An 11,706-nucleotide genomic window follows, 5' to 3' on the forward strand; every position below is an offset into this window, starting at 1 on the left:
AGGTGCTGCATAGCTGTCTCATCTGAGATAGCTCCGTGCCAGTGTTCTTTGCTTTCAACACCAGTATTTTTTCTGCTTCATGGCTTAATCCCTTGTTTTGATGGAGCAAAACTTTCAAAGACAGAACACACAAAGTGATTTCTTACAAACCTAAAAATATCTTCACTCTAACAGTATATATTATTGATTGTGTGGTAGTCTACACTCTAAGTTGCAAATCCTTTTACCTTCAAAGTCCTAAAGCATTGCTTCATTGCTGTGCATCCTTCAGTTTTGCCAGTAAGAAGCTGATGACAAGCAGATTCCAGCACCATCTTTCCTTTATCTTCCCCCACTCTTTGGAAGCTTATGAAATCTTACCAGTGTCCCTGATATTCTGAAATACCACCATGAATGTGTCCTACAGGTTCAGTTCATCATTTTACTGAGTACTTGGTGGGTCCTTTTAATCCAACAATTCAAGATTTCTTATGACACTTCTTTGTTAATTTCCCCAGGATAACGGTTTTCTTTTTCTGTGCTTCTTATTGGTTAGACACTAGAATACTTGGGTTGATCATCTCCTCTGGAACTTTCCAGCTCTCTTCAGGTCATGTCAATCTCAGAATATATTTGAAAAATAGTTTGTGAAGGGCAGTACTGCTCACTGTAGGAGGGACCAGCAAGAACTTTTGTCACCCAGTCTCCAACTTCCTACTGTAATTTTTCCTCTATCAAATTTCAATCACTTTAATATTAGGATCAGTTTCCTGGGAAATACCTGTGATGGTCAATATTGATTGCCAACTTTCTTGCATTACTATCCTAGGAGGTTAGTAAAGCCCACCTCTGGCATGTCTGTGAGGGCTGTTCAGAGATGATTAAATCAAGAGGGCTGTGACTTAATGATTTAATCCATTGATGGATTCAATATTTGAATAGTCTATTGGGAAGTGGTGGAAGTGTGGAAGGTGGGGCCTACTTTGAGGAAGTACATCGCTGGGGGTATGCCTTTGATGGCTATATCTTGGCTCTGTCCCCTTCTTATTGCTGCTCTGCTGCCTACCTGCCATGAGGTGAACCACTGTGCTCCGCCTTGCTCTTTCACCCTTATGTTTTGTCTCACTCTAGGCCCAGAAACAATAGAGTCAGATAACCATGGACTGTAAGGTTTGAAGCCACAAGCAACAGCAATGAAGTCTCAATAGTACAATGTCTATGGTTTTATCTTTCAAACTTTCTACTGTTTTTTAATTTAATTTCCAAAATATCTTTCTTATTTCCTGTAATTCCTTTTTACAGCCTTCTCTTCTAATTCCCTGCAGAACCTCGAATATAGGCTTACTACTTGTCATCTCTCTGAAAGTCCTTCTCACTTTCTCTTGTGTCTGTTATTGGCTGCTGTTTAGTATTTTTGAATAGGTCTCCCATTTTGTATGTAAGCTTATCAAGAAGGACCTTCCAGTCAATATTCAGGAGGGAACAAATGATTTGAAGTGCTGTTTACAGAGGCAGGTCATTTAGCAGTGGGGCAGACCTAGGACGGTGGAGGTAGGGAAAAGAATGAGACATTTTACCACAAAACTACATCTCCAGCCTCTGCTGTTGATTTTATGGATGCATTGAAGAGTTTGGTCTTTATTCAAGTCTTCACCATCTAACTTAGTTTGTGTCTGTCTTTTTAAGGTTATGCCTGTTTATGCAGTTTTACTCTGGACCACCTTATTCCCTTAGGTCTGAGTCAATTCCTCATTTAGACACAAGATGGCAGCCCAAGCCCAGGTTGCTGCAGGTCTTGCAAAGTAAAATTTTGTTCCAGTTAAATGGCCCTGAAGGGGACCCCATGGATGCACCTAGACTGTGTGGGAAGGGGGCCTGGACTCTGTCCTGGAGTATCAGTTTAGCTGTCTCTTGCAGTATGGCTGGTGGTTATGAAACCTCTCAGATATGGTGCTTCCCTTGTCGGAGAGTCACCAGATTTCTTTTGGTCTTTACTTAGCTCCAGGAGTTTCCAACCCAGCAATCAGTTTCAGTCCTTGGCCACACTTCCCAGGAGGTGAGGCAGGAACCCAATGTGGAGAGGAAAGATGGGCCACTTGCCCTGGTAGCCCTTCTTCTAGTCAAGCAACTGTGACTTACAGACCCGGGGAACTTCATAGCCCTTCTCAGTTCAGCTGGGGAAGAGGACTCACAGTCAGAGGTATGTATTCTTCTTGCCCTCAGCTCCAGGATTTTTCTCTGCTGTGTGACCCAAAGATGTTACAGCCTTTGTTTTAAGTTCTGGGATATCTGGTAGTAATTTTGCCACTGGATGGTTGTCATTTTTTTGTGTGTATATGTGGCAGAGAGTGAAACCCATTTTTTTCCTACTCTACCATCCTGGTGATATCACTCCTTACACTTTTCCATGCTGTTTTCAATTCTGCAAAGATATGGTTCCTATTCCATTCCAGGCTTAACCCAGAGGACAGTTCTCATCAGCTATATTCTAGAAATGTAAGAGTGACACACGTCAAGTTACAAGTAACTCAGAGTTATAGAAAGCAAGGAGTAAAATGCGTTGCATTCCCTACAAGATACCTGTGTGTGCATTAAAATATGTATATATTGAAGGTCTATAGTTTACATAAATGGGCATACTATTTACAAAGGGAGTTCTTCAAAATAAATAATCACCTCAGATGCTTCCCTAAAATATTTTAGTTTTGCTTGAGAATAAATGAAGTTAACAGACTATGATTGTTTGCTTCTCCTAAAGTTTGCAACTCTTCTGAAAAGATGAGCTGTCTACATTTGCCCTAGTGGAGAGTAACAGGTATACCTGCAAAGTTCCCTGCTTAAAGCCTCTTCATTTAAAACACACACACACACACACACACACACACACGTCTCCAAAATTACTGCAATTTATTTTATAATCATTCTTTGCACTAATTCCCACTTTAAGTCTGCCTCCCAAGTAGTGTGTGAACTCCATGATGCTAGGAGACCAGGCCCATGGTGTGGTTTTATTCAGCACAAAGTAAACACTTTTAACAAAGTGTTAAATTTAATTAAATTAATGACTGCCTGCATAAGTCTTACTGTTCGGAGGTTTCTAGGATCAACTTTCTCCTGTTCTTCCTGTTTGTTTGAAATATATTAGGTTTATTATTTTCTGATTGTCTGTCTCTGAAAGAGTGCTATGCTAGTTTACATTTAATCTGGCTTCCAAACTCATAATTAACTTGCTGCCTACTTTTTTTGGAATTCTCAATGACAGACAGTATTTAAGTACTTTTAACCTACTAGAACACACTCACAAAGGATTTCTTCATTGTTATTAAATGTGGCATATTACAGATGGAAACAATGTTTCATGAAGACATGACACAAGGCCACATATATTACAACTTCTGCACAGTATCTATTCTACAATGCAGGATCAAGATTTTATCCAGAAAAGAGATTTTTCTTATACTAATTTATATACTGTTTATCAGTTCCAATTGTTCATTTTATTAGGTGAACATAGAAGACATACCAAGAAGATCTCAAATTAGAATAACGGTTGATGAAACTATCAAAAATCAGTTGTGCTTTAAGGCATCATAGAGTATAAAAGAAATTAGAAAAAGAGCCAATTTTCTGTAGATTTTAATATTATTAAAATGTGTTCTTATAACTAATAGAATACATATTCATATAAATGAGAAATTTATGCTAGCTCTAAGAACTTTAAAAGTAGGGTTGTTAGTGTGCATAAATTTTTACAGAAAGTAACTATTTTTAATAAAGCTTTTATTTGGAATAATTTTAGATACACAGAATAATTGCAAAAACAATACAGAGAATTCCCACATGCACCTAACACAGTGTCCCCTAATGTTAACATTTTACATTATCTGGGTACATTTGTCAAAACTATGACACAAAAATTGGTATGCTGTTACAGGTTTCATTGTTTTTTTCATTAATGTCAATATAAGTTATTCTTTAAAATTGCCAGCAGGAAGCAGAGTTAATTTTACAGTGGTATTTCAGGAGCCGTTAAAATTTTTTTTCCAGAAATTTCTCATTTACGAGTATCACATTGTTCTTTTAAAGATTTTTCTACACTAACTGGTGAATGTGAAAGATAAGTGACAATTAAAGATAAGTAACTACTATAAGGCATTCAACTGAATAGCAGTATTTCTTTAATGTAAATAAGTCACAATAAGACAAAATCTTTATGTGGTAAAACTCAAAATTTTCATCCTCTCTAGCTGTACAGACATGAAAGGGTCACCAGAAAGCATTATTTTCAGATTTATTTCCAAATATTCAAAAGTGAAAAAGGTCTAGACCACAAATGTATTATGATAATTGTGCTTTTCCATCTTATGGTGCATTTTTCATACTGTTAGATGAATGATGCAGGACTTAGGGGGAGGAGAACCTTCCATAAAAGAGAATGCTATTGCTTTTGTTGTGCCTGATGAGGAAGAGGAATGGGTGATCTGCATTGAATTCAATGGAAGGGAGCTTAATCCGAAAACCCACCTCACTCCCAGTGCCAGCTGCAGCCTCTGTACCTTGTTCATTTATTTCCACAAAAGCCTTGTGGAAAACATTGGACAGAAATAGGTTTCTCACCAAAGACATTCTGGAAAAATCGGCTTTGCTCTGGTTAAAGGCATCGCTCATCCCCATACTGCTCAGGGTTGATTTGAGATCATAACTCTCTTCCAGCTTGAACTTGGGCAGGTGCAGCTGCACTTCATACAATTCCATCATGTCTTCACTGGTCCACTCATTCAGCTTCTCATAGGTGATGGTCTTTTCCAGCTGCAAGATTGGAACCAAACAAGAATCAATAATACCACTCCTTTTACCCAGGTAACAAAACAGACACATTCAGAAATCCTTTGGTTATGTAATGAGAACCTTCATACTGTTGATCTGCATAATCTGTCTTGCAGATTAATTGCTTTCAGGATGGAGGAGAAATAGACTTTTAAAATGGAAGTACTTCTATGATAGAATACATCAACTATATACTCAAATATATCAAATATAAATAAAAATGCTGATCTAAAGTATAATTACATACTCTAGTACAAGTTACATGCCAGGGCATGTGATCCTTAATCTTGATTTCAACATGAGAGTTAAGATGTGCCTAGGAGATCAATAAAGAACACCTTTGGCTATGTCTGTTACCATCTTTCCAGAGATGCTATTGGGAGGTGGTGGAACTATGGAAGTAGGGCCTAGTTGGAGGAAGTTTGTCATGATGGGGGCAGGAAATGTCCTTGGGGGCTGTATTTTGTCCTGGCCCCTTCCTGTTACTGCTCTGCTTCTTATCTGCCATGATGTGACATTCTCTGCTCTGCCATGCCCTCCCCACCCATCAAGATGGGCTGAAATCTCTGAAACCATGAGCAAAATAAATCTTTCCTTCCTTAAGTTGTTTCTATCAGGTATTTGGTTGCCACAATGATAAAACTAATATATGACACAAAATGTTAGTCTTCTCATTGTGGGAGAGTTCTTTGAGAACAAAATCTAGGATAAAATAAAGTTTTTTCATTATATAGGATAGTACTATAAACGAACACATCATCCCCGAAAAAGAAAAGAAAACCTCCAAATATTAGGAGTAAATTTTATAGTAAGTATAAGGATGCTTTTACTCCTCTTAATATTTTTTTAAAAATTAGTAATAAATACATATGTATGCATATATTTGTGTGTATCTATGGACATACAGATGTATACTTTTATACATGTATTTAGATTTGAGTTTTTAAATGACATATTTGTTTCAAAGTGCATACTTTTGCTACTTTGAGAGTTTTTTACATCAAAGCTGTTTATACATTTATACAACTTCATACATTTACACAATCCTTTATACAAACTTAAAAAGGATGCATGTTAACAATGTGACAGTATTTTCAGCTCAGGACCCTACACTCTTAGGAAGAAGCCTTATCTTAGGCTGTGACTGTACTGACTCTTGGGCCGCACTGATCTTATTTTTACCATCCTCACCAGTTTCACAAATTTTAGAAACTGGAAATCTAGGTTCGTAGAAACAAGTATTATGAGTCTGGCACATACAAAAAATTAGACACTGTGCAAAAATGAAAGGCCATCTATTACATTAGAAGTTAGTGCTCCATTTAGGCATGCAAGTTTCCAGAAGCAAGATCTGACCACAATTATGTTAGGCTCAATAGAAATTTAGTTGATACACAGCTAAGATAATACATGAAGATGGTACTGGTACAGGCTTTTCCTCCTGAAGGTTGTTTACTGAAAAGAATGTAAGAAAATAGGCATGATACATTCTCTCTCTCTCTCTCTTTCTCTCTCATATATATATATATATATATATATACACATATACATATAGATAATAGATAGATAGATAGATAGATAGATAGACAGATAGATGTGTATATACATACATATGCAAGTGATTATTAAAAAAAGCTTGATCTTGGGCTGGGGGCATAGCTCAGTGGTAGAGTGTAGTCTTACAATGCATGAGTCATTAGGTTTAATCCTCAGCACCACCAAAAAATATTAATCTTAAATTACATAGGTTCTACTATAACGAGAAGAACTAAACCAACTGAAAGATTTTTATCATCAATCCACATAGCTTTGTGACTGATAGAGTATCCTTATCTATTGCACATGCGGCTGTTTGTGTGACCACCCCATGCTAGAGGTGTCTATAGATTATTTAATCATTCTGAGGAACAGTAATATCAATATCAAGTATACGAGTAATATCATATTTACAGACTTTTACAATGTTTAAGTGATGTTTGAAGGTAAAATACATAATGATCAAAGTATGTTGGCTGATTGCTTCCTCTACAGAAGAAGAAACACAGAGGTCATGTCCTTATGTGTTTCCCTATACATCACAGAAGTGGCAAATACAGAATTTATCTTCTTCTCAGACAGAGTTACCTGTTCTAGTCCACTAACATCTTCAGGCAGTAGTACAAGCAAACTGAGGTCACGGCTTTTATAGTAGAGTTGAAGGCCTATGACTTGTGGCTTCTCAATATGAAAAATGTGAAGTTTCTCTTTCATAGACATCATTTGCACAGGTTTGCTCGTAGTCTACAAAAAGCAAGTAGCAAAGTCATTGAAAAGGTGATCCACCAAATCACCTAATTATTTTTTGGGGGGGAGGGCTGTACTGAGGTTTGAACTCAGGGCTTCACACTTTTTAGAGGTACTTTACTGTTTGAACCAAGCACCCAGCAGTTTTTGCTCTGGGTATTTTGGAGCTAATGTCTCCTTGTTTGCCCAAGATCCTAGTTTACCCTTCCAGCCCACACTGGGATAAAAGGCATGTGCCAATATATCCAGCTTTTTGCCATTGAGAAAAAAATTTTTTGCCCAGGTTGGCCTCCAACCACTATCCTTCCCATCTTAGCCTGCCAAGTAGCCACGATCAGGGGTATGCCACCAGAGCCCAGCTATTCTTAATTCTTAATCACCATAGGTCCCCACTTGTTTGGGACATTGGTGAAATTATCAATCCTTTGCAAAATGCTAAATAAAGTTATATAAACCTTGCTTTTTTGGAAATTCTACTGAATGTCACCAACAGGAAGAAGCAAGATGGTGAAGTGATATCCCCGGGCATTCTTCCTTGGAGGCATACTTTATTGAATAGCTAGTCTCACACCTAATTCCCTGCAGAACTGCTAAGAAAGTTAGTGCTGGTGGCAAAATTGTTCTGATTCCATCAACAGCCCATGAGAGAGGAACAACAGCTGTAACCACAGGCAGCAAGGATCCATGGAGAGCTGCGGATGCAGAACCAGCTCATCTTAGGCACAGACTTTAATGCAGCAGAGAAACAATAAGAAGTGGCAGACAGCAAACCCACCGAAATCCAAACCCCATGGATTCAAAAGATGGAGCCCTCAGTGTGGAGAAGGCTCTCATTTTAAGGAAACATGGCAGACAAAGGAATACCAAGGAATAGATGGGCCCTGGGAGGCCCAAATAAAACAAAGATGTTCCTATGAGGGAGAAATTCAAACCATGATCACAGGAAGAGACAAACAATCAGTAAGGGCCACAAAAAATAGAAACAGCCAATCAAAAGAGGTCTAACTTGAGGTATAAAACCACAAACACTGCCCCAGCCCTCAAGCTCTTTTGTGTACCCATCCACCTTTGTCTCTTCTCTTAATGGCCTAATAAATCTTTGCTTTCTCCCACTCTTTGCCTAGGTAAATTATTTTACCGGCTCCCCAAATCCACAACACCCAGGTTGTACTGGCCACTGCTTCCAATCACACAGTCGCAACTTTCTCTAAGAAATCGCAGGGGCCTGCACCTTAGCAGTGGATGGAACAGGGTGGCTGCTTAACACCCAGGAGAGGACTACCCAGGTACAGACCACAGCAACACACGGAGTTGGCAGGAATTTGGGAGGAGAAGCTATACATTTAGCAGGAATTGTGTGGGGCCTGTAGGTTAACGGCCCAGACCCCAACAGCCTACACGAGATGGCATTCCCACCTCCATACTCCTTTTCCACCTATCCTTTTAGCAGGTAATTGGGTCACCACATAGTCTTTTGGTTATTTTGCTTGTCTGTTTAACTTTCTCCATCTATCTTCCTCCTCTCTCGGTCAATGCAGTATTAACTAGATTTCTTCTATCTATCTCACATTATTATCTCCTTAACCCATTCTCTAAGTTTACCTGCCATCCTTTCCACCTTATAAAATCATACACATTCTTTTAGTCATTAGAGTTATCCTCCCTATCTCCTTTTCATTACCACTCTTATTAACTAAGATCTTCCTAGATCATGAAAATTCATCTCTGCTCCTAGATTCCTCTAAACATACTGGAGCAGTGGCAGTTATTGCTCTTCATTATGGATTGCTATAACCTGAAGGTTGTGGTCTATCAACTGATAGCTTTAGTAGTTGAGTCTCCTCTCCATAAATGGAGTAAGGGGTTACACCGAGTGTCTTGAGCAATGAAGATGAATGTTTGACTACTGAGCCACCATCTCCCATCTAGTGACAAGAAAGTAAACTTTGAGAGATATCATCAATAAGAGATATAGGATGCCTCTAACACTATTGTGGCAACCTTTATATGCCATAGCAAAATAGACTTACCCAAAATTTAAAATATATATATAATATTATACAGACTATATAAATGCTAATTATTCAGAAACTGAATAATGAAGATTTCACTTACAAATATTTAAGAAAATATTTTGACATCATTAAAAACTATGAGAATAAAAAACAAGAAATAGACCAGGAGAAAATAATTGCAAAACACATATCTGATAGAGGACTGGTGTTAAAGTATACAAAGAATTATTAAAATTCAATGATAATAAAATAATCAAATTTTAAAAATTGAAAAAAGATCTGAAAGATATGTCACCAAAGAAGCATGTAGCTTATGAAAAATCCTCAATCATATGTCATTAGGGAGCTCCAAATTAAACACACCTTTTAGAAGGGCAAAAATCCAAACTACTGATACTACCACATACTGGCAAAAATGTGAAGCAACAAGAACTGTCATTCATTGCAGTGGGAATGCAAAATGGGATAGCCACTTTAGAAGACAATTTGGCACTGTTTTACTAAGCTAACTATAATTTATCATATAATCCAGCAATTGTGTATTTAGGGCTTTACCCAAATGTTTTAAAAATGTGTGTCCACACAAAACTCGAACACAAGAGTTTACAGCAGCTTTCTTCATTTTTATTACCCCAGACTGGAAGGATGTGCTTCAACAGGTGGATAGGTAAACTGTGGAACATCTGTGTAACAGAGTGTTATTTAGCAACAAAACAGAAAGATCTACCATGTGGCGAAAATACATCAAGGAACTTAAATGCATGTTGCTGAATGAAAAAAGCAAAGTGAAAAGTCTACTTACTATATGATTCCAACTACATAACATTCTAGAAAAGAAAATACCTGTCATCAATAAATGGATCAGTGATCACCAGGGACTTGGGGGAGGAATAAATAAAGGAGTACAGGACATTTAGTGCAGTGAAGCTACTCTGAATGATACTGTAATGGTGGCTATATGACACTATGGATTCATCAAAACCAAAAGAACTGGACACCAACAGTGAACCTAAATGTAAACTATGGATTTTAGTTAATAATAATGTATCAATATCAGCTAATCAACTATAAAATTATACCACATTAACACAAGATGTTAATAATAAGGGAAACTTTATGTATGTTAAAAGGGAGGCACAAGAGGGATCTAGAATTCCTGAACAATTTTTCTAAACATTAAAAAATACTATGAAATAAAATATTCTTAAATAAAGCCAACTGCCAAACAAAGCCTACAATCCAGATGTTGTGCACATCTTATTTATCCATTCTACTTGGAGCTGAATATCACAAGACCCCATCCTTATGCCAACATGGTGGCCATGGATTGGAACCCTCCAGGATACAATGACTATTTCCAGGGGAGCACAAGAATGGCACCAGCCAGAATCCTATTCAGATTGTGATGTTAGAGCCAATAGCAAAGACTTTCTGTGTCTATTTGGATTGTGGAGCTAGAAGGTTAAGTATGGGGCAAATATATTCCCTGGAGATATGGACAGATTCCATCTTTATATTAGAGAATGAGGGTGACAACTAGATGGTAGAGGGAAAAAGTAGAGGAAGAGGAAGACAGAAAAAGACATATGCTCAATCATATGTCATTAGAGAGCCCCAAAATAAACACACCTTTTAGAAGGGCAAAAATCCAAAATACTGATACCACCACAGTTGAAAATATGTTCAAGACTCTAGAAACTGCTCACTTCTGGACTTTCCAGTTCCCCTCAGTTATATAATGCTAATTCTCTTTTTGCTGGGGCTAGTTTGGAATGCTTTTATATCATTTGCAACTAAAAATTCTTTGTGAATATGTGAACTTAGATAACTATCCAGCTCATTTTTCATTAGCCTACTGGATTATGTATTTTGTTACTTCCCCATCCTAATCTCACTGTTTGAGAGATGCCTGTTGCACACATCTACACAGTTATAGCAATAAGTCTTCAACAGCACTGTTTGTGCAATATGGCCCACCCCTGACCTACACTGCAATAAGCCTTGGCCAACCAAGTCCCTTCCTAGGAACTCAGAATGGAGCTTATTAGCCTGAGCTCTAGAATGAAGGAGGTATTGTGGCTAGCTATGTTTGAACATTACATGCATTGGAAGCAGCAAAAGAATTCAGCCTAAAAGAATGATGAGAGAAATGGAGGTGAAAAAGTTAAAGCCAGGTATGGCAGAGCACCTCTGTAACCCCAGCACTCATGAGGCTGAGGCAGGAAGAGCATGAGTTCAAGACCAGAGTGGGTTACATAGCAAGACCCTGTCTCAAACTAAAAACAAACAAAAAGTATAGAACCCAGACCTTCAGCCCGGCTATCCCTTCCCTAATAAGAGCCATAGTTTATAGGAACATAAAATCAGAAAGAAGAGTGAATATAAAACAGAATTCATTTTACAGTGTCATACGAAAATTGAGGTTTTTACCTTATTTATTCTAAAAGGCTTTTCTGTGGTGTTTTGCACCAAGAATTGATGTTCCCAGATTCCTTTAAAGTAAAGGGCATTCACCAGAACCATCCTGGTCATGGAGTCCACAGCGTCATCAGGTAGGAGATTCGGGATTTTACCTACAAGAGTAAAAGGACAGGTTTCAAAT

General features: G+C 37.8%; 1 protein-coding gene across 1 annotated transcript in view; it reads right to left on the reverse strand.

Annotated features, from left to right (window-relative positions):
• Positions 1-3,742: 3,742 nt before the first annotated feature.
• The window catches only part of Serpinb10 (serpin family B member 10), an 18,317-nt gene continuing 10,353 nt past the window's right edge, over positions 3,743-11,706 (reverse strand). Inside the window, exons 6-8 of the mRNA XM_020174691.2 lie at positions 11,535-11,677; positions 6,931-7,086; positions 3,743-4,788 (exon numbers count right to left, since the gene is read on the reverse strand). Of these exons, the coding sequence (XP_020030280.1) occupies positions 4,384-4,788; positions 6,931-7,086; positions 11,535-11,677 (704 nt within the window). The 3' untranslated portion in view covers positions 3,743-4,383. The remainder of the gene's footprint in view (positions 4,789-6,930; positions 7,087-11,534; positions 11,678-11,706) is intronic.

Source organism: Castor canadensis, chromosome 4 (genome assembly GCF_047511655.1).
Source record: "Castor canadensis chromosome 4, mCasCan1.hap1v2, whole genome shotgun sequence".
NCBI classification, from domain to species: Eukaryota; Metazoa; Chordata; class Mammalia; order Rodentia; family Castoridae; genus Castor; species Castor canadensis.